This window comes from Rana temporaria, chromosome 3 (assembly GCF_905171775.1).
Source record: "Rana temporaria chromosome 3, aRanTem1.1, whole genome shotgun sequence".
Lineage (NCBI taxonomy): Eukaryota > Metazoa > Chordata > Amphibia > Anura > Ranidae > Rana > Rana temporaria.
Genome location: NC_053491.1, coordinates 48,261,980 through 48,286,118, shown reverse-complemented (window position 1 = coordinate 48,286,118; position 24,139 = coordinate 48,261,980). Strand labels below are relative to the sequence as shown.

At 41.5% G+C, this 24,139-nt stretch overlaps 1 protein-coding gene across 5 annotated transcripts in view; it reads right to left on the bottom strand.

Moving 5' to 3' along the window:
* Nucleotides 1-494: 494 nt before the first annotated feature.
* TP53BP1 (tumor protein p53 binding protein 1) overlaps nucleotides 495-24,139 on the bottom strand; it is a 151,834-nt gene continuing 128,189 nt past the window's right edge. For all 5 annotated transcript variants that reach the window (XM_040342532.1, XM_040342531.1, XM_040342535.1 and 2 more), the window contains 8 exons: nucleotides 20,844-21,268; nucleotides 18,006-18,197; nucleotides 16,728-16,946; nucleotides 11,954-12,172; nucleotides 9,409-9,503; nucleotides 3,541-3,740; nucleotides 3,305-3,450; nucleotides 495-893 (listed from right to left, as the gene is read on the bottom strand). In XM_040342532.1, the coding sequence (XP_040198466.1) occupies nucleotides 706-893; nucleotides 3,305-3,450; nucleotides 3,541-3,740; nucleotides 9,409-9,503; nucleotides 11,954-12,172; nucleotides 16,728-16,946; nucleotides 18,006-18,197; nucleotides 20,844-21,268 (1,684 nt within the window). In that variant the 3' untranslated portion in view covers nucleotides 495-705. The remainder of the gene's footprint in view (nucleotides 894-3,304; nucleotides 3,451-3,540; nucleotides 3,741-9,408; nucleotides 9,504-11,953; nucleotides 12,173-16,727; nucleotides 16,947-18,005; nucleotides 18,198-20,843; nucleotides 21,269-24,139) is intronic.

Here is a 24,139-nt window from a genome sequence, read left to right as displayed (position 1 = left end):
CCTTATCCCTATTTTATTAGTATTTTCATTAGGTCAGCAATAGCAGATTCCATGCTTCTCTAAAGCGGGCCATAGAAGGAGCCATTTTCTTTCCTACAACAGCAGGATGCGGAAAAGGGAAAATAAAAAGAATTGCTCGATTTCCTAATCAACACAATGTTGATGGGGGAATTCCCCCTGCTGAGCCATTGTGTCCTCCCAGCGGGCGGTGAGTGAGATCCCCGCGAGAACACAGGGATTACTGCTAGCTGCTATAATGACATGTAAAATCTGACAAGCTGGTTGTATGCAAGTTGATTGATCAACTTGGGTACATTCAGCCTGCCGTAACATGGTTAGAATCTTGGCCACTCCCTGCTGATATTCGAACCGTCTATGTCCGGCTTAAGTTAGACAGGTAGGGTGCAAAAAAGGAAAAAAAAAAGGGGGGGGGGGGAGAAGAATAGATATAAAAGTGAAAACACCACAACATAAAGAGGAAACTAAACAAAACCTTATTTAAAACAAAGATTTAACATTTATTTTTTTTATCATAAAAGTCCAGCAGTTAAAACTATGTACAAGTGGATACATGCAAATGTAGAATAAACACAAACAATTAAAACTATCTAAAACTTCAATAAAACACAATATATGCACAATGAAATAAGCAGCAAAAAGGAGGAGGATCGATAAAAAGGGTATTGGGATGGACGTGGAGTCTTCTTAGCTCACAACATAGTCATGTTTGTATTTCGGGTGCTTATTGTAACCGACTTGCACTCCATTAACGAGACTCTGGATCGCCCATTCTGATGAAACCACTGGAAGGTTAAGAGCTTGAGCACATTTTAAAATGGATTCTGGACATGAACGATCTGTGAGGACTACATCATAAACGCCCAACGCGATATCTACAACAGAAATAAAAACATAAAGAAAATTAAGGTATAAATCACTTTTTTATGTTAAAAATAAAGAAATATGGCTCAGGTCTACCATTTTCACATTTGGTAATAGAACAAAAAATTTAATTCAATAGTAAAGAAAATTTAGCATGTTAAAAGGTAAAATAAGTAGGCTGCCACTGCTAATCACTAGAAAATGGTAACGACTCATGTACAGTAGATCCAATGTCTTTAAAAACACACCTACAGCCCTAGGACTTCCTTCTGAACTTTTTAACTGCAGGACCATCTAAAAGCCTAAGGGCCCTTTTACACGGGGCGGATCAGTAATGATCCGCCTCCGTGTGTCCGTACAGCTCAGCGGGGATCCTCCATAAAATCCCCGCTGAGCTGGCAGCCGACAGGGCGGTCCCCGCACTGTGCAGGGACCGCCCTGTCTTTCCTCTGCTCTCCCCTATGGGGAATCGGATGAACACGGACCGTATGTCAGTGTTCATCCGATCTGATCGACGGAAGAAAAATAGGGTTTTCTTCCGTCCGAAAATGCAGATCTTTGCGGAGGCGGACAAATTACGGGTGTCAGCGGATGGTCATCCGCCGACACCCGTAATCACATAGGGACCCATGTATGTCCCGTTTTCATCCGCAACGGACGGATGAAAATGCGGACATACGGTCGGTAAGTGTGAAAGGGCCCTAAAAGCCTTATCAACATGAGCTACAACAGAAAAGCAGAATGAATACCCAAGGTTGTGATATATACAGTGACAGACAAGATATGATGCATAACACTTAGCAGGAACATTTGCGCAAAGCCTTTACTGGAGCATTCGAATAAGTCACAGCTTACAATTCAATAAAGGAATTGCGTCACTTTTTCGGGGGCATGGCTCTTCGAACAGTCCTGTGCCAGATTAATAAAAAATTCCCTGCCTCTTGTAGATAATAAAAAACTGGGAGGTAATTAAGGCCAAATGTAAGTTGGCACACAGAGACAGGCAGTGCCTGTCTCTGTATGTTTATATGCAAGCAGGATAGAAGGTTTGTTTGCCATTGCTACTCCCTCCTAGTCACTGGTTGTCAAGGAGGCCGTTTGCTTCAAAGCTTGCAGGCTCCAAGCCGATAGTGGAAGGAGCTTGCTTGGGAAGCTGAGGGACTACTTCCCCATCAGGAATGCTTCTCTGCTTGTAATCGACAGCAACATGCAAGTGGATTCCATAACCAATAGAAGGCTGTCTACTGGCTATGGAATCCACCCACAGCCAATCACCAGAAAGGAACAAACCTGTTGGAGGACTTGTGTCTCTCAATCCCCATCAGGATCCACCCACCTAGCTAGAAACTCCTCAGACACTACGTTGTCCGACAGCTACAACGGTGTGTTGTTGCCACATCCCTATTGTATAGGGGGGGGGGGGGGTGGAGAAGAAGAAGAGGACCCCCTCCCGCCGCTCTCTGGAGCCGTCAGTAGCCCTGGAGGCTACTTTTTTGCATTGAAAGTCTAAATATGAGATCTGTCGTATTTTTGACCCCAGATCTCATTTAAGGAGGACCTGTCATGCTTTTTTCTATTACAATGGATGTTTACATTCCTTGTAATAGGAATAAAAGTGACCCTTTTTTTTTTTTTTTAAAGTGTAAAGAAATAAGAAAAAAAAAAAAAAAAAAATAATATATATATATATATATATATATATATATATATATATATATATATAAATATATATATATATATATATATATATATATATATATATATATATATATATATAAATATATATATATATATAAATATATATATATATATATATATATATAAATATATATATATATGTATAATCATTGTTTTCCGTTAGCGTGAGAGCAATAATTCTAGACCTCCTCTAACTCAAAACTGGCAACCTGTAGAATTTTATAAACGTTGCCTATGGAGATTTTTAAGGGTAAATGTTTGTCGCCATTCCACGAGCAGGCGCAATTTTCGAAGCGTGACATTATGGGTATCATATTACTCGGCGTAACATCATCTTTCACAATGTAAAAAAAAATTAAAAATTGGGCCAACTTTACCGAGGTCTTATTTTTTAATTAAAAAAAGTGTATTTTTTCTAAAAGAAAAGTGCCCTTGTAAGACCACTGCGCAAATACGGTGTGACAAACTATTGCAAGGACCGCCATTTTATTCTCTAGTGTGTTAGGGAAAAAAAGTATAATGTTTGGGGGTTCCAAGTAATTTTCTAGCAACATTTTTTTTTAAATTTGTAAACATCTAAAAAAGTCTTGGTCCTTAAGCGGTTAAAATAACTCAACAAACAAAAACTTGCTAGGTAATATAGACTGTTCCAATACAATGATACTTCTACAGGAAGATATCCTTACAATATGGGTATTAGTGCCAAATAAATATTAATAAATACCTTTGTTTGCATCTGCAGAACTGTGCTGCTTGGTAGATGCTGCGCCTCCGACCATTAATATTTCAGTCCATATTTCCAGGAAACCCTCTAGCTGGTCGGATACCACAAGAAAGCGCAAACCTTTGAAAGGATGCCTAGAGCCGTGCCTGCAAAATCAGTGCCATAGAACACTAATGTAATACTAATAGAAGGAATCAGCCCCTCCCCCCTCTATAAAACAGGGAACTTTATCTTACCATTCCAAAATTTTATCTTCTTGAAAGCTGTACCCGGCCGGGAGGAGGTAATTGCTGATACCTTGCAGCTCATCAGAGTGACAACTGTCGTGTACCCAGACATGAGACACACAAGGGATTCCACTGGCAAGGCACAGAAAATATTTCCGGGTTCGACAGTGCTGGTCAGCAATCAGAAAACATTTTGAATCTGGCTTGCACTAAGGGAAGAAAGGAAAGACACCGTCACTTTACTCTTCATACACATGTGCAGTTATAGCTTAGAAACACAAGCTGCATTCCAAATACAAATGTTGAAAAATCGGAAGGCACAGCCAGGGCCGTTTGAAGATATTAGGGGGCCCCAAGCATAAAAAAAAAAAAAATCACTTTTCTAGTTGAGAAGCGGTTTTGGGCGGGCGGGGTCGACTTACCTCTATCCTGGTGTCCGTACAGGGGCCCCAGCAGGGAGGGCCCTTGCCGCACCGCTGCTCCCTCCTGCAGTCCGGTCGGCCGTGTACCATAACCGCGCGGTACAGGGCATTCAGTTTGCTGTTCCCGGGGCCGGAAGTGAACACACAGTGTGTGCACTTCCTGTCAGTCCGGCCGGGAACAGGAACCCGATTCTCCTGTACCGCGCGGTTATGGTACACGGCCGACCGGACTGCAGGAAGCAGCGGTGCGGCAAGGGCCCTCCCTGCTGGGGCCCCTTGGCTAGCTCGGAGGCACCAGGCAATTGCTTGGTGTGCCTGTCGGGTTCCGACGGGCCTGGGCACAGCTCACCTGCTGAGATGGGAACATTTTTCACCCTTGCAGCCATCATATGACTGCCCCACTAGCCAAATCCCTTTAGCTGATAGTAGAGCTGCACGATTCTGGCCAAAATGAGAATCAAAATTTTTTTGCTTAGAAGATCACGATTCTCGCGGCGTAAAATCTTTCACATTATACAAAAAAATTTGGGCCAACTTTACTGGTTATTTTTTTAATTCATTAAAATAATTTTTTCCCCAAAAAAATTCACTTGAAATACCGCTGTGCAAATACAGTGCGACATAAAATATTGCAACAACCAACATTTTATTCTCTAGGGTCTCTATAACAAAAAAAAAAAAAATTATACACATACACATATATATATATATATATATATATATATATATATATACACATATATACATACATATATATATATATACACATATATACATACATATATATATATATATATATATATATATATATATATATATTACTATCCCCCCCAGAACAGCGAGACTTATATTTTACAGATTTTATATGTTTTTGTCTAGTGGAGAGAAGGTGCATTAACTACCATATTCCTGGCTCTTGTAGACTTCCTCAGTCTTGTCCCAATTGCTCGCCTTCTCACATACAATGCAGAGTTAATAGTCGTGCAATATGCGTGATGAGGCTGAAGGACCGCCTACAGCTTGAGGACAGTGCTGGAGCCTGCCAGACTGAGGGTGGATTTTTGTCACTATCCAGCTTTAATGGCTCTGAATTAGAGCTGCACTATCGTTAAAAGATTGTGATCTCGATTCAACCCCCACGATCTTAATCCAGCATTTCCACAATTCATGTTAAAAAGTGCATAGCAGTTACCTGCTCACAGCTGTCAAAAAAAAATCAGCAATGTTTATCAACATGCTCAGAGCTGAAAACAAAAATAAACATTGTATCTTTCTGTTCATTTACAGATCCCCCCCCAAAAAAAAGGGATGAACTTCAGTCTAAGTATACTTTGACACTGGAGCCAGGCTTTACCGTCATTTTAGCGGTGTTTTTTCACCCCCACTAGCGGCCGAAGGAAAGGTTAAAAATCGCCCGTGTTGCAGTGCTTCCAAATCGCTTTTCAGGCTTTCCAATGGGCATTGTATACACCACTCGGGCTCCAACACCGTGGAGGCATGGAAGGCGCTTTACATGTGCTATTTTTAGCATTGAAAACCACCTTCTGTGTGAAAGGGGTCTAAATGAAGTCTGTTTAAGGCAACCATGTCAAGTAAAAATTGTTCCTGTTTAACCCTCAATTTATTCTAATAAGCCTTATTAACTCCTTATTCTCCTTCTCCATTTAATTGTTTTCCTGCAGATTTTTTTTTACTTCTATTTTATAAACTATTAATAATTAAAAAAAAATTGTTTGCTTTATTTAAAAGGGTTGTAAAGGAAAACATTTTTTTTCATAATAAGCATCCTTTATCTGCAGACATTCCTCTTTTCACTTCCTCATTGTTCGTTTTTGCTCAGAATTTGCTCTATTTCTTCTCTGTTCACTTCCTGCTTGTCTGATTTTATTGACCATCGTGAAGGGAGGCTTTACTGCGGTGGTCAGTAACGTGCTCACCCCCTCCTGGGAACTACATCTGTGTGGCAGGACGCTCTCTACGTGTTAGAGACTTCAAGGAGGTGTGAATTACTGGGTGTGCCGCAATGCATACTGGGAAATGTAGTTCTTACATGAACGAACGATGCAAACCAGGAAGTGAATGAGAGAACAGAAACTAGAATGCCGGAGGTGATATAGATGAAGGAATTTAATAGGTATTTACTTGTTTTTTAACAGAATCATTACACTATTCTGTCGGTCTACCTTGCAGACATTAATTTTAGGCAAAAAATTTTTTCCTTTACAACTCCTTTAATAATATTTTTAACATATATTTATTTATATTTAAATTTGTAAAGTAACTTTTCAATGCTGTGTACCATTGCGGACAGCTGAAGTGTAAACAAAAAAAGTTGCGGTAGGTATCGGTAATTGGTATCAGCAAAGTACTAACCCAATATAACTTAACGGTAATTTTATTTTTATTGCTTTACACATCACGTTTCTTTAAAATTTACTGAAGCAAAGAGTATTCGGTCTTATTTTATTGCCATCTTGTTTGATGGTCTAATGTTCAGGGGTTGTAAATCTTTAAAACAAAAGTTCTTCAGAATCAATAAAGTAGTATTATCTTTTATTCTAAGAAAAAAAAAAAAAAAAAAAATCGGGATTCAAATTTTTATCCAGAATTGTGCAGCTCTAGTCTGAATATAGTTGAAGTGTGAACTGTGCTTTATCTGTGCCCATTTCAGCCAATATATACACACTGGAGCATGACAGAGGCTGAATAGCTCAGAGTCCCAGGTCAAGTGGTTACAGTTCTCCCTGAACACTCCGACAACTCAAATTACTCTGGTTTACAAGCAATTAATATATGAAAAAATAAATAAAATAAAGAATTTGAACAGATGTTCTAAAAGTCTTCGGAACCCCCATACCGATCCTTGGCTGGCATTAGCAATTCAGCTCAAGTTGACTTTCTTTTAAATTTTAGAGGGATTGTAAAGATTCCTATTTTTTTAAATAACAAACATGTTCTACTTACCTCCACTGTGCAGTTTGTTTTGCACAGAGTGGCCCCGATCCACGTCTTCTGGGGTCCCACCGCGGCTGTCTCAGCTCCTCCCCGCAAGAGCTAACCCCCGTTCTGGGAAGCGCTCTGCCAAGGGGATTAGCTTGCGGGCACCCTCCTGTGATACAGTCGGCGGCCATAGCCACCAACTGTATTACTCGGCCCCGCCCCCTGACGCGTCGAGTCATTGATTTGATTGACAGCAATGGGAGCCAATGGCTGCGCTGCTATCAATCATCCAATGAATGAGCTGAGAAGCCGCGTTCACAACGCGGGACTTTCGAGGGCTCAGGTAAGTAAATGGGGGGAGGTGGGTGGCTGTGGGGCCGCCAATCGCATGTTTTTTCACCTTAAAGCATACAATATTCATGTTGCAAATGAATGTGAGAAAAGGGTCTAAATTTCTTATCTGCACCACATTCAAAAACGCACTGGGTGTACATTCTTCTGCGGGTGTCAATATAATCCCAACGACACCCCAACACACACATTTCAAACGCAGTGCTTGCCCTGCACTAGATTGCATGGTACCCACAGTATCATGCAATCCGATGCAGTGGGTTTTTGAGAAGTAGTGCATGCAAATGAATGTACGTGAACTAGCCCTTTATCAGTTTTAAATGCTGGGCATGGATTGAATTTTTTTTATATTATTATTTTTCTGCCAGAGTGATGAACAAAAGAAAAAAATATAACAGACTCTCTATCCACATAAGCAATATGGATGGAGGAATCTTCCCTGCCAGGACATTGTATTTGGATAGCAGCTCCCACTGTCATTGGCTGTGAATGGAAAAGTGTTCTGCTTTATACATTATTCTTTTATCAACATCCAAAATGTAAGGAGGGGTCTAGCAGGATATTTTATCTAAACTGAATTTACTCCTAATCCTAATAATCCACAAGCAACCCATTCCTAGCCTTTACCATTGGATAGGGGTTTTTGACCGTTTTTAACAGATTGTACAGAAACTTGCCTTGAATACATAGAAATTAAAGGGGTTGTAAAGGTTTGTTTTTTAAAATTTCTAAATAGGTTCCTTTAACCACTTCCCGACCGCCGCATGTATATGTACGTCCACAGAATGGCACGTACAGGCAAATGGGCGTACATGTACGTCCTTGCCTTCTAGCGGGTGGGGGGTCCGATCGCGGACCCCCCCCGCTACATGCGGCGGTCGGATTCCCGCGGGGAGCGATCCGGGACGACGGCGCGGCTATTCGTTTATAGCCGCTCCATCGCGATCGCTCCCCGGAGCTGAAGAACGGGGAGAGCCGTATGTAAACACGGCTTCCCCGTGCTTCACTATGGCGCTGCATCGATCGAGTGATCCCTTATATTAGGGAGACTCGATCGATTACGTCAGTCCTACAGCCACACCCCCCTACAGTTGTAAACACACACAAAGTGAACACCAACTCCTACAGCGCCCCCTGTGGTTAACTCCCAAACTGCAACTGTCATTTTCACAATAAACAATGCAATTTAAATGCATTTTTTGCTGTGAAAATGACAATGGTCCCAAAAATGTGTCAAAATTGTCCGAAGTGTCCGCCATAATGTCGCAGTCACGAAAAAAAAAAATCGATGATCGCCGCCATTAGAAGTAAAAAAAAACTATTAATAAAAATGCAATAAAACTATCCCCTATTTTGTAAACGCTATAAATTTTGCGCAAACCAATCGATAAACGCCTATTGCGATTTTTTTTTTACCAAAAATAGGTAGAAGAATACGTATCGGCCTAAACTGAGGAAAAAAAAAATGTTTATATATGTTTTTGGGGGATATTTATTATAGCAAAAAGTAAAAAATATTGATTTTTTTTCAAATTTGTCGCTCTATTTTTGTTTATAGCGCAAAAAATAAAAACAGCAGAGGTGATCAAATACCACCAAAAGAAAGCTCTATTTGTGGGGAAAAAAGGACGCCAATTTTGTTTGGGAGCCACGTCGCACGACCGCGCAATTATCAGTTAAAGGGACGCAGTGCCGAATCGCAAAACCTGGCCTGGGCATTTAGCGGCCTAAAGGTCCGGGGCTTAAGTGGTTAAGCTAGTGCATTGTTGGTTTACTTACCTTCTCCTTTGATTTCCCTTCTAAATGTTTTTTTTCTTTGTCTGAATTTCTCACTTCCTGTTCCACCTCAGTAAACTGTTCTGGCTGACTAACCCCCAGCCAGATGATGGTGGAAAGCTTACTGAGGAGGAAGTGAGAAATTCAGACAAAGAAAAAAACATTTAGAAGGGAAATGGAAGGGAAAGGTAAGTAAACCAATAATGCACTAGCTTAAAGGAACCTATTTAGAAAAAAAAAAATGAACCTTTACAACCCCTTTAAAGTAATTTGGAAGATGTAACAGCCAAAAATAAAAATAAAGCCTTGTTTGCGCCAAAAGCCATATACATGTGGAAGAATTTAAAAAGAAACACAAAGCAATATATATATTTTATGAAAGTCTCACCAGTGCTTCACTGAAATTGTCAATAATGCAGCCCCCACCAGCCCGGAGCTGTTCTTCTGTGTACCGTCGGCTATACGGTGTGCTTTCAATGTATTCTGCAATAAGAAACAATACCGGTAATCTGCATGTGCTGATTACATACCAGTTTTCATTTATCAAATGTGTCTGCTTCCCGAGCCAATAATATTGTGATACTAAGGCCCCTTTCACACTTGTGTGACTTGTCCTGCAGATTGGGCTCACCTTCTGCCTATTAATTGGCGACGCCCTATACTCCCTTCCCTTCCTTGTTATTATTGGATCCCCACTGCAGGTATAATCTATTCCTGCTATCGATGGTCGAGACCTTTTGATACACTTGGAATTTCTACAAAAATCTTTTTGATATTTCCATATACCCTTGTGGAATGCTCTACAGATACTCTGGATGGCTATATCCACCATGGTGCTATAGACTATGAAATAATATCTGTACATTGTCAAATCTCTTCTGCTCGTCCTGAGGAAGCCCAATGGCGAAACGCGTAGGCGATTACAGAGGATATTGTCCATATTTACTTATCAATTTATATGTTTTTTTATTTATTTTCATGACTTATTTTTCTACCTTTGTAATAAATTTATATTTTTTATATACTTCCGTCTTGCCTCAAAGTCCGACCATCAATTACTTTTTTCGAGCAATTGTTTCCCCTTTTTTTGTCCTGCAAAGTTGCATGACAAGTCGTACCCCATGATTTCCAATGAGTACCATTCATATCTGTGTGACTTCAAGCCACACCGACTTAAAAAATTAGTCCCTGTACTACTTTGGTCTGACTTTAATGTGAGTTGAGGTCCATAGGCATTCAGGCATTCCCTGAAATCGCAGCAGTGTGAAAGGGGCCTATGCTGCATTAGTAAACAGCTAGAAATTGAAATGTTGCCACTCCGCTCCGGGATGATCTAGGCCTGGCTGTTCAGTCATAAGCTTTGCTGACCTTTCTTAATTAGAGGGTCATCTAAAGCTGATAAGCTTGTATTCCTTCATTAAGGAGGTGGTGGTCTCACTGTTCATATATTGAACATCTGTCACCCTTGGAGAGAAATTAACACAATTGTGCTTTCTGTTCTTTCCTTTTTTTGCAAGTGGACTTTCTTGTTATTTTGGACTTGGATCTAATCCCCCAGATTGGAGGAAATTATATATTTGTGCATTTATGGTTTATGAATGTGTTCATCATTTAGTAGCGTGACCCATTTGGATTACACTAGTGTACCAAGAGCTGTAGGGAAATTTTTCTTTAGCAGAAATTCCACGAGAAACAAAAAAAAATAATTTCAAGGGTTCCTCAGGGGTAAAAGGTGAAAAAGGAAAATTATATATACCGTTCTTGTTGGGGCATTTAAAACAGGGACTGGATTTTATGGGGAGCTGTGTAATGCGAGTGAAGATAAATATGCGCACAAGTAGTTCAACCACAGAGAAGTGATATAAACAAGATAACAAACCCAACTTATGAAACAAAAATAAATATACAAAAGATTTCACAGCATGATCTTGAAATGTTTCTAAAAAATAAAAATACATGAATAGAAGAAAAAAAAAACACCACCTTTATCCACCTCAATACTGGGCACTTTCGCACTCTCAATGACATTTGCGCGGTCATGCTACGCTGTACTCAAATGAAATTTTTATAATTTTCTCCACACAAATAGAGCTTTCTTTTGGTGGTATTTATGTACGACTCAGATTTTTATTTTTTGTGATATAAGCGGGAAAAAAAAAAAAAAAAAAATGGTGGAAATTTGGGGAAATAAAACAATATTTTCTTCTTTCTATTTTAAAAGAAATCCAATAAAATCGAATTTTGTGAAAATTTAAGCCAAAATGTATTCTGCTACATGTCTTTGGTAAAAAAAAAAAAAAAAATAATCCTGTTAAGTGTATAATAATTGGTTTGTGTGATCACGGGCAGATGTGCGCAGATGATCACGGGCAGATGTGCGCAGATGATCACGGGCAGATGTGCGCAGATGATCACGGGCAGATGTGCGCAGATGATCACGGGCAGATGTGCGCAGATGATCATTGGGACATGTGATTTTACTGTTAAATATGTGGGGGGACAGGTGTTTTTACTGTGTGGGGACACTATTTTGAGGACTTGTGTTTACACTTTGTGGGGGACATGTGTTGGGACACTGGACCGGTGATCAGTGTGTAAAAAGCTTTAAAATACAGCTCATACTCACTGATCACCGGCCGGCTGCAGAGATCCGCTCTCCTCTCTGACAACTTCCGTGTGAGGAGAGCTGATTGCCTAGCAACCTGCTCTCTATTTCCGGCACATGATGGCTGTGATTGGACATTCCTGAACGTCCACTGAGGAAGCACCCACCCGGCCGTATATGTGCATGGCCGGATAGAAAGTAGTTATAATAGCTTCCCGACTATGTCTGTTTCAGTGTATACCATCTCTTTTTTTAAGTTTGAAAATTCCGACCCCACAAGAAGTGCTACTAGAAAAAACAAACATCTCAAACATGACACAAAAATCACCTTCATCATCTTCACTGCTGAAGGAGGATATGTCTTGTGACTTCAGGAGATTGTTGACTTTGTCACCGGATGTGGCTGTAGTTAGAAGAAAGGCGTATCCTGCGAATAGTAACTTATTTTGAGGTAGAGGCCCATGGGTCTCCTCCAGGGTAGTCTGGTCACCTGCATTGTCTCCACTTTCATTGGGGCTCATAAAGTCGCCTCCTTTTGCTGGACCTTCTAGATGAGATAAAATAAAGCAAGTTATATGCAAGTCAAAACATAAATCTGGCTGTAATTTCAGGTGCAGGACTATATGTGTCAATTCAAATATCGATTTTTTTTTTTTGTTTACATTTTTTTTTTTTATTGGAGTTTTTTTTCCCAAGACATTTAACATTTAAGTCTTAACTGTATACCATATCTAATAATACCATAATTATTATACAGTGTGCCTTTCTAGAAAAGTCTTCCGTTACTGCTTATTACTCCAATTCAAGAGACAACAAAAAAAGGGTAAAATGAAAACACAACTAGATATCTTTCAGACTATGGAAGTGTGAACTATGAATATCTCTTGATTTCCCCTCCTCTCACCTCTCCCAGTGAAGGAGGGAAAGAAGGGGGGAGGACCAAGACAGATTATTCCAATAGAAGAAAAGGAGAAGAACAAAAGCAAGAAGAGAAGAATATCAGAGGGACGGAAGTGCACTGCCTAAAATTAACTTGGTCCACGGGAAAGTCTATTTTGATGAATACCTCCGTTTTACTATATGTGAGAGTCCAAATCATGGGGGCTGAAGGCCAAAAAGCCCATGAAATGGACCCTCGAGTCAGATTAATTTCCTTAACATTGAGGGGTCCTCAATAGTCGGTGTGCATTTGAAAACACTTCATAGGGATCATTTGTGATGGTTCAAAGGATATGATCAAAGCTGAAACCCTCTTTAACCACCTCCTCGCTGCTGTACTGTAACGGGTGAGATCAAGGTCTAAATCTTGAGTGCTGTATATAGCCGACACCTCAGAAATAGCCCTCGGGTATATAGTATGGCCATTAATGGCTGTGATTGACAGTAGAGCTGCGCGATTCTGGTCAAAATGAGAATCACGATTCTTTTGCTTAGACTAAAGATCACTATTCTCTCACAATTCTCAAAAACTGAATGCCAGACCCCCCCTGTGATTTATCTGAAAATAGGAATATATAAAAACACAGACCCGTGATATGTCTATAAATGTTAAAGACCATATAACTCCTATGAAAAAAGCAGAATCAAACGTTGATTCTGCTTTTTTCATATGAGTTATATGGTCTTTAACATTATAGACATATCACTGGTCTGTTTTTTATACATCAGAAGCAGTACCGCCAGCAACCATTGGGTGGCGCATGGATACACAGTTGTACAGAACTGTGAGAAAGATTAATACATCAGAAGCAGTACCGCCGGCAACCACTGGGTGGCGCATGGATACACACTACAGTTGTACAGATCTGCAAGAGAAGCCCAGTCATCCATCCAGCGGCACAGGCTGCTGACGTCGGTTCGGATATCAGCGCCATTTGCGTTCCACGCTGGTTAAGTGGAACCGGCCGTGAAACAGAAGAATCGCGGGTCATCCCGCGGGGAGATCACGGACGGGGAGAATCGCGATTCTCTCTGCGATTAATCGTGCAGCTCTAATTGACAGCGATCTACAGACACAGGTGTATAGAACAGATCCATGTGGCTCTGTACCATGTGGCAAATTAAAGCGATCACAAAATGTATACAGTACTACCGTTTACATCAGGGGTGTACAACCTTTTGACTTTCTTGTGCACCAACAATAAAGATAGCATATGAGCAGAAAAGGTTGGGCAGATCATAAGGGGACGATCACCTAAATAGATAATGTAACTATTGGAGTAATAAAACCTATTTTTTTGTAATCTTTTATTATAAAAAATAGTGTGATATTTGACACGGTTTTTGATAAACGCATCAATATTTGGTTGTGCGGAGGGATGTAGTAGCAATTCTCAATAAAAACTCAAGGTGCTCATTAGACATTTAGGTTCTAATTTTGCCCTGTGTGTGATTCATCCTTGAAAACAGTTGCTCACACATATAGGGGATGCTGAAAACTGATCACATGAATAAGGAGCAATTGTGAAAAGTGGGCGAATTTTCATTGGAAAGCTAAAACTAAAAAAAAAAAAAAAAACCGAAAGTCAGATTTTTCTTTGGCCGCGTGGGTTCACCAAATGTTAACGCATTTTTTCCCAAATAGTAAAAAAAATAAAAATGAAAAACAATTCAACATTAAACTACTTAAAGCGTTAGTAAAGAATTTTTTTTTTTGTCATTTGAAATAACAAACATGTTATACTTACCTCCACTGTGCAGTTCGTTTTGCACAGAGTGGCCCCGATCCTCGTCTTCTGGGGTCCCTCGGCGGCTGTCTCTGGTCCTCCCCGCAAGAACTCACCACAGTCATGCGAGAGCTCGCATGGTGGTCAGTAATTGCGGGCCATCACTCGGCTCCGCCCCTCGGCGCGCCGTGTCACTGGATGCGATTGACAGCAGCGCCAGCCAATGGCTGCGCTGCTCTCAATCCATCCGCTCTAGCCAATCAGCGGCCAGGCTGAGCGGCGAAGAGGATCGCGGGACTTTCGAGGGGTCAGATAAGTATTATCGGGGGGCCGGCATTATGAGATGTTTTTTCACCTTAATGCATAGATTGCATTAAGATGATTTTTTTTTTTTTACTTTACAACTCCTTTAACCAATTAAGCCCCGGACCATTTTGCAGCAAAAGGACCAGGCCACTTTTTGCGATTCGGCACTGCGTCGCTTTAACTGACAATTGCGCAGTCGTGCGACGTGGCTTCCAAACAAATAGAGCTTTCTTTTAGCGATCTTTGATCACCTCTACGGTTTTTATTTTTTGCGCTATTAACAAAAAATAGAGCGACAATTTTGACAAACACTCAGGCCCAGATTCTCAAAGGACTTACGATGGCATATCGCCACGTACGCCGTCGTAAGTCCGAAGGAGAGCCGTCGTATCTATGCGCCTGATTCTTAGAATCAGTTACGCATAAATTCGGCTTAGATACGAGTGGTGCAAGTCTCTTACGCCGTCGTATCTTAGTTGCATATTTACGCTGGCCACTAGGTTGCACTTCCATAGATTTCCGCGTTAAATATGCAAATTAGCTAGATACGCCGATTCACGAACGTACGTGCGCCCGGCGTAGCAAGATACGTTGTTTACGTAAGACATACGCCAGCGTAAAGTTACCCCTCGTAAAGCAGGGTAAGTCATGTTAGGTATGGACGTCGGAAATGTACGAACAGCGTCGTATTTTATATCGTTTGTGTAAGTCGTCCGTGAATGGGGCTGGATGTAAGTTACATTCACGTCAAAAGCATTGACTATTTGCGGCGTAATTTTAAGCATGCGCACTGGGATACGTTCACGGACGTTCGTTAAAAGCGTCAATCACGTCAGGTCACTATTCATTACCATAAAACACGCCCAACACCAGCCTACTTTGAATTTTGCGGGCTTACGCCGGCACAGTTGCACTACGCCGCCGTAACTTTGGGCGCAAGTTCTTTGTGAATACGGGACCTGCCTCACTAAGTTACGGCGGCGTAGTGCATCTGAGATCCGCTACGCCCGCCTATAGATAGGCGCGTCTACGAGAATCTGGGCCTCAATATTTACTTTTTGCTATAATAAATATCCCCAAAAAAGAAAAAAAATTTCCTCAGTTTAGGCCGATACGTATCCTACATATCTTTGGTAAAAAAAAAAAAAAAAATCGTAATAAGCATTTATTGATTGGTTTGCGCAAAGGTTATAGCGTTTACAAAATAGGGGAGAGGTTTATGGCATTTTTATAAAAAAAAATTTTTTGGGACCATTGTAATTTTCACAGCGATCAGTGCTATAAAAATGCACTTGTTACTGTTAAAATTACGCAGCGAAGAGGTTAACCACTAGGTGGCGCTGTAGGGATTAAGTGTTCCCTGCACAGTGTTTCTTACTGTAGGGGGGTGGTCTCTGTGTCACATGACACTAAGCATCTCACCGCTCCATACCTCCGTGAGTTTATCGTGGGGATCCCTGCGGCAATCGAGTGCGCGGGACCCACGGTCCAACTCACAGGGATGGTGGCAGGGTCGCGAGCGCGCGACCACGCAGACAGGTATTTAAAGGATATGCCTGTCCGTGCCATTCTGCCGACGTATATATACAGGGGCTGGTCCTTAAGTGGTTAAAGACCGCTTAAAGATATACTGCGGCAGGTTGGCTCAATTTTTGCGCGAAACTACGTACCTGTGCGTAATTTCATGCAATTGGCACACGATGTCCGCTGGGACCCGACGATTGTTCCCCAGAGAGGGAAAACAAGGTAGATCACTGTTCTGTGTTCCTTCTAGGCAGGAACACGGATCTCTGTGTTCCCCCAGAGAGTCAATCCCCCACACAGTTAGCAAGCACCAACCAGGGACACACTTAACTCTGATCGCCCCTGGTGTTAACCCCTTCCCTGCCTCATTAGTACAGCAACAGTGCATATTTTAATGATACTTTATATATTTTGTTGCACTTCTATTTGCACTTCATTAGCACTTTAGTATTATGCAATTTTTGCACATCTGTGTATTTTAAATGATATAGACCCTTCCATTCCTTTATAAGAGGGCAAACTTACAAAATCTGAAGGGGATCAAAGAATTATCTTCCCCTGTGTGTGTTTCCATCAACCTTACAGAAAAATCAACAAAAAGCTTACCAGACTTTGCCAGAACAGATTTGCGACCGCGCTTTGCAGGAGATTTTTCATCATCTGAACTAATCAACTTCCTTTTTCCAGACAGCGGAGCTAGAGAACTGCGGGACACCTCGGTTCCTTTTCTGGTTGGGGTGCTTGAATTGGAAGTACTAGGAGTGGTTGGTGTGCCAATCGCATTTATATTACTTCTTCGTTTCCGCTTTCCTTCTACTAGATTATCTGTAAGTAAAAAGGAGTAAAATAAGTAAAAGACTTCAAGGTTAAAAAAAAAAAAAAAAATCAAATGAGGGTATCCAATCAGCCATAACATATTGGCCACTAGGGTTGCACCGATACTAGTATCTGTGCCATTACTGAGCATTTGCACGGTAATGGCAAAAACTTGTACAAATGCTCCGATGCTGGACCAGATACCTGGGCAGTCAGGGGATATCAGCACAGTGGTGGGAGTTGCAATTGCTGATCTCCCTGTATAGATTTCAATAAAGCAGCTGACAGCCGCTTCTCCCCCACGGCTTTCAGATGCTTTATTGAAAGCTATACAGGGAGATCGGCGATTGTAACTACCCCCCCACCACACCGATCACCGCTGACTGTCCGCTGTGTCCTCCTCTGGTCCCCCTCCAATCCCCCTCCGTGGAGGGAGACCCCGGACGACATGTCCTCCACCCTTGTCCTGGATGTGTCAGGATGGAGAACAGAGGAAGGAGTCGGTAAATCTGTCATTTACTGGCTCTTTCCTTTTCTGAATGATCAAGACTGTCCATTTATGACCGAGCATCATAAACTGTGTTTACGACGTCTCAGTTTATGAATGGAGAGGAGCCTCTGTCCCCTGTCCATTGATCTTTAGTGCAGCTGAGGCTGTAGTGAAAGACTGGGGAATCTGTGTCCTCAGTCCCTTTCTCGGTCTCAAAGTGGAGATGTCAGGGGTAAAAAATTTATTTGTAAAAATACACTACTGACACATTCAACTGTCACATGACATTAAAGAAAGGTATCGGCAAATACCTGGAAAAACAAGGTATCAGTACCTGTATTCCGTCTTAAAAGTGGTATCGGTGCAACCATAATAGTTATGGCTAAAATCGGTATATATGTGTGCGCACGCGTGTGGATCACATATGCTATGGATAGAAATAAAATTCCAGCAATACAACATCCAAGCTGCACATAGAGATAGCAAGCATTAATATTTTGTTTTACAAAAAGTCAGATATAAAACGAGCAACCAACAGGACAAGTAAAAGAAGACAAGCTACAGAAAAAAAACATTACCAAGACTTATGTCTGATCCCTTGGTCAAGGGCGTTGATGGCTCATAGGGGCCGAGGCCAAACTGCTCTCTGAGCTTATTCCCCTGTTCTAGGGATAGGATTACCGCCATCCTTTTGTACCATTTCTTTTGTCCTTCCTTTTCAATGCAGTACCACAGTTCTTCAGAATCTCTCTTGTGAGCCTTTACCACTCCTATAAAATATTAAAAAAGACAATATTTCCATTTCAACCTGTATATTCAGTTTTTGAACAACAATGAAAACACATTATCATGTAAAAAAAAGCGAGTGCAGAATGGCAGTCATCACATTAAGTAAACAAGAAGATGGCAACAACACAGTTAAAAGGATGAGGCCCATCATTAGATGCAAGGAATTGCATCATGTGGTCAGCATAGAGCAACACATATTTGGCCATACGTTAGGAAGAGACCAATGGGCCCACCCTAAGGCCAAAATTGTAGGCCCGGGTAGGGGTGAAGCAGGACTGCACCCACCCACCCTACCACCAGGCCAGGTGATGGACAAGATTTCCAAGCCTGTAGCAGCATATCATCTAAGCCACCATGGGGACTTATCACAAAGACAAGGCTGCACTGAGGTGGTGGGCAGGCCTAGTTTTTTTTTTCCGATCAGTGGATCGAAGAAAAAAAAAAAAAAAATGTTCAGATTCCCCCATCTACAAATGCAATGGATATAGGAATTATAGGAGATATAGGAATCCTCCCCACTGTATCATTGTATTTGGACTGCAGGACTCCTCTCAGAATACACTGATCAACAGTGCAGCCACTGATTGACAAAAGTTTTCCAACAGTCTTGTTCCATATAAGTGGATTGTTCGATTGAAATTTGAATTCTACTATTGTCAGCTTAACCACTTAACCCCCGGACCATATTGCTGGTCAAAGACCAGAGCACTTTTTGCGATTCGGCACTGCGTCGCTTTAACTGACAATTGTGCAGTCGTGCGACATGGCTCCCAAACAGAATTGGCGTCCTTTTTGTCCCACAAATAGAGCTTTCTTTTGGTGGTATTTGATCACCTCTGCGGTTTTTAGTTTTTGCGCTATAAACAAAAATAGAGCGACAATTTAGAAAAAAATTAATATTTTTTACTTTTTGCTATAATAAATATCCCCCAAAAATATATAAAAAAAAAAATTTCCTCAGTTTAGGCCGATACATAAATCGCAATAAACGTTTATCGATTGGTTTGTGCAAAATTTATAGTGTTTACAAAATAGGGGGTAGTTTTATGGCATTTTTATTAATTTTTTTTTTTTTACTAGTAATGGCAGCGATCAGCGATTTTTTTCCGGTACTGTGACATTATGGCGGACACTTCGGACACATTTTTGGGACCATTGGCATTTTTTATAGCGATCAGTGCTATAAAAATGCATTGGATTACTATAAAAATGCCACTGGCAGGGAAGGGGTTAACACTAGGGGGCGGGGGAAGGGGTCGAGTATGTTCTCTGGGTGTGTTCTAACTGTAGGGGGGTGTGGCCTCACTAGGGGAAATGACTGATCGCTGTTCATACATTGTATGATCGCGCCTGCCGGGCACACACACAGGAGTCAGGGACGGACGGGGGGCCCCTAGTGGTCGCTTGGAGAGCCCGACGTATACGGGCTCTCACGCAGGGGAGCCGACCTGCTGCCGTATAACTGCGGCGGCTGGTCGGCAAGCAGTTAATGCCCAATTTCACCTTTTTTTTTTTATTTCAGCTCCCCTATGCAACATACTATACATGTACCTCTGTTGAAGAAAAATAAAAGCTTTCTTTGATTTATAGAACAAGGCCTTACCTTAGCTGTTGCTGAGTTTATAGAAAACGTCATGAATTCCTGGTATGTACATTTGGGACGCGAGAGCCAGTAGGACAAAGCAAGCAGATCACCAGCTGACCTCATTAGCACACACACCCTGCACCCATAAACTATGGATCAATTCCCCATCTGGGAGGCCTTGTAAACATAGCAGCTGTGGCAGCTCACATTGACAAGCCAGGCAAACGCATGCTTGGAGGTATGCCGGGGATGCCGTTCAAACCTAGTTGATGGGTGCAGGGTGTTTGCTAATGAGGACAGTTGGGTGATCGGCTTGCTTTGCCTTACTGGCTCTCACTTCCCAAATCTACATACCAGGAAGTAAAAGTTTTCTATGAACACAGAAGGGGCTAAGGCAGGGCTCAAGTCCTGCGGGAACGGAGTTCCTGCACTTTTTTCACAGCAGGAACGCAGTTCCCTTTGCAGGACTAGAGCAGCCAAGCCACCCGAGCCAATCCTTAACTAAGCGGCGATGCCCAGCTTGAGTCACTGTCAGGGGCAGGTGAACCTTAGTAATTCTTTAGGTTACTGGCCGCTTCCTGTATATGGATTCATCAGGTAGTGTGCGGGTATTGCGTCACTTCCTCGATGCCGCAATGTCTCCTGGGAGCTTTTGTCATTGTTCCCAGGAGACATTGCGGAGGTCTGCCGCGAGTTATCGCAGGATTTAGAAAGAACATGCGGTTTAGTAATTATGCATATGAGCGTATCATTTTTTTTTTTTGGTGGGGGAGTGGATCTTGGGTGGGAGTTCCCACACTTTTTTCCCCAGGACTTGACCCCTGGGCTAAGGTAAGGCACTTGTTCTAAAAATCAAAGAAAGCTTTTATTTTTCTGCAAAAGGTCCATTAATGGTATATTGGTACATAGGATAGCTAGAATTTAGGGGGGGGGGGGGAAGAGAACACTCTGTTCAAACATTGTAGAAAATTACATCTGTAGTAAAAATCCCAGTTGCAGACCTTTCTGTAGTGGTCAAAGAAAAAAAAAAAAAAGTACATACCTGCACTAAAATATTCATCTTCTGAGAGAGCCGTCACCTCCGTATCCAAAGGAATAGGGTCACATAATAAAATATCTTTTCCTAGAACGTCACATTCATAGCCATCATCAAACAGTAGCTTGTATTTACCACCTCCAGCATCTTGAGTAATGGCGCCAGAGTAAAAATAACCATTGGAGGACCACTTGGCCACAACTTTAAGTCCAACAAAACTACTACTTGATGAGGAGGTGTCCATGCTAATATTCTTTGAAGACGTCTGATAGGGGATTTCAGGGGAGTCGCTGCGGCGTGTGGTAGGGGTTCCTGGGCTTGCTCTGTCCCGGGCTTCTGGATGACAAGCAGTAATGCGTGTGAACGGTTCTTCATCAGGAACAGCGGCTGCAGTGGAATCCTCAGCTTGTGCATTTGAAGAGCCCACTTCCCTGGAAAGGAGATTACCATGTACAACACATTCCACAAATATAATTCCCATCTATTTCCCCTTGCAACACAAAAACTATACTGGTTAAATTAAGCCAGAGAAGAAATATGCAAGGCTTCTCACAGCATTAACCTGTCAGTGAATTCTATTGGGAAGAAACAACGATCATGAGATGATGAAACTGCAATGTTCACTTTAAGTGATTCTTGGGTGATTGCAGCAAGCCAGACTGAAAGAATACATTTGGGTGGCCAACATTCTGTGCTCGACTCAACAGTGAATTTCAAAGTGCGGGATGGAATGAACTTAAGTAAAGCTGGCCATAGATGGAGAAATGTTCTTTCCTGCATCACTTGACTCCCCCATCAACACAGTCAGCGTTGATGGGGGAATCCCTCCTGTGGAGCTTTTGTGTACTCCTGGTGGGGAGCGGAAAGGAGCCATCCCACCCAGGAGAACAGACAGTGATTATTGTTAGCGGCCATAGCCGCTTGCAATAATCGCTTGAAAAATACAGGCTACTTGTACCCGAGTTGATCGATCAACTTGGGTACAATCAGCCTGTCCATACATAGTTCGAATCTTGGCTGGTTCTTGCTGAACTGGACAAGATTCAAAGCATCTATGGCTGGCTTACCAAACAAGTTAAAGTATAACTAAAAGGTAAAACTTTTTATTTTGTTTTGTTTTGGATACAGTAGATAGAGCACATTAGAACACATTTTAGGTTTTTATTGCAGTCTGTCTCCCCAGTTAGGTAGAGTCACTCTCTCTCTCTCTATATCAAATCGCGTTTACCACTATCATCGAAAGTGAAGAAAACCCAAAATTTTGGGTTGTCCTAGAAAAGTAATAGGAGGGTACATTTTCTAAATGGGTCCCCAAGGAATTCTCCTAATTTGCAGAGATTAGCTCTCACTTCTTGTTTTGGCTGCGGGACAGAAAGTAAAGAGAAATCTCCCCAAAGGGACACAGGTGGCGAAAAATAAACTGACAGAGGTTATAACCCTCCCTTTCTCTATCCAAAATCAAAAAAATAGTTTTGCCTATAGTTCTACTTTAACCACTTCAGCCCCCGAAGGATTTACCCCCTTAATGGGCAGTCCATTTTTTGCGATACTGCACTACGTGGCTTTAACTATTTCGCGGTTGTGCGACGTTGTACCCAAACAAAATGTATGTATTTTTTCCCATAAATAGAGCTTTGTTGGTGGTATTTGATCACCTCTGTAGTTTTTTTTTTTTTCACTATAAGCAAAAAGACTGGATTTTGAAGGGAAAATATATTTTATATATATATATATATATATATATATATATATATATATATATATATATATATATATATATATATATATATATATATATATATATATATATATATATATATATATATATATATATATATAACCTTCTGCTATAATACATATCCAAAATGTATATTATATATAACTAATATATTCATCAGTGTAGGCCAATATGCATTTTTGCTAAGAAAAACTAAAAAAATATATTGACTGGTTTGTGCAAAAGTTATAGCGTCTACAAACTATGGGATAGATTTATGGTCTTGCTTATTGTTTTTACTGGCAATTGCGGTGATCTGAGATTTTTAGCGGGACTGCATCATTGCGGTAGACAAAGTTCACCTTGTGACACTTTTTGGAGGACCAGTTACATTATTACAATGATCAGTGCTAAAAAATGTTTTTCAAAATAAAATGTACTGATCAATGTATAAATGACACTGGCAAGGAACACTAGGGGGCGATCAAGGTGTTAACTGTGTTCCCTGGGTGTGTTCAAATGGCGTGGGGGGGGGGGGATCACCGTTCCTTGATCACTAGGAAAGGCAGATCTCAGTATTGTCCTCTATCAAAACAGAGATCTGCCTCTCTGTACCACGAGCGCCCACTGTATCTTATGCACAGACCGACGTACATGTCTATTAGTTGGCACAGCAGAGCCATCTTGCCGCAGTATAAATGCAGAAGGCGCTCAGCAAGTGGTTAAAGAAAAAAACAAAAACAATTGTTCTCAGACACATCATTACAGTATTGTCCACCATATTTCCTGCCCTGCTTTGTTTATTAGACCCTGTATAGAACAGATTCCTAATTTTACAAAATTTTAGGTCAGGTTTACATATGTGCGTGTTGGTGCCTGGCGTCCAATGTGTCCCTGTTCACCAGTGAACCTCCATTGATGGCCGGTCACACTCGCCTGTCCTGCAAATTGGATGCGAGGAAACCCACAATCAATTTGCATATGCGAGAACCCAGCCTACGATGCCATGAAAAGTTATTCATACCCCTTGAAATTTTCATTGTTATGTTACAACCAAAAGGTTACATGTATTTTATTGGGATTTTATTTGGTAGACCAACACAAAGTGTCACAATTGTGAAGTGGAAGGAAAAATTATAAATGGTTTTCAGTTTTTACAAATAAATATATGAAAAGTGTGGCGTGCATTTGTATACAGCCCCTTTACTCTGATACCCCCAACTAAAATCTAGTGCAGTGGTTCTCAACCTGGGGGTCGGGACCCTCTCGGGTGTCAAATGATGATTTGTCAGGGGTCCCCGAATCCTGGGCTGTTCTTGAAGCCCACACTGCTCTCCCTGCCTTTTTGTGGCCGCCCAGCCTGGCTGTTCCTGGAACCTGTGGCCTCCCACTCAGCCTCTTTGCAGCTTCCCATTCAGTTCACGGCATGGGTGGGGGGGGGGGAAGAGACTAGAGGTCAGCTGACTGGTGAGAAATGGGAAGTGGGAAAGGCTGGAGAAGACCCTATCTCCTGATTCCGGCATAGGTGCCACTGCAATGAGACGCCACAAAGTCAGAGGCACAGTGAGTAACACTACCTGTGATT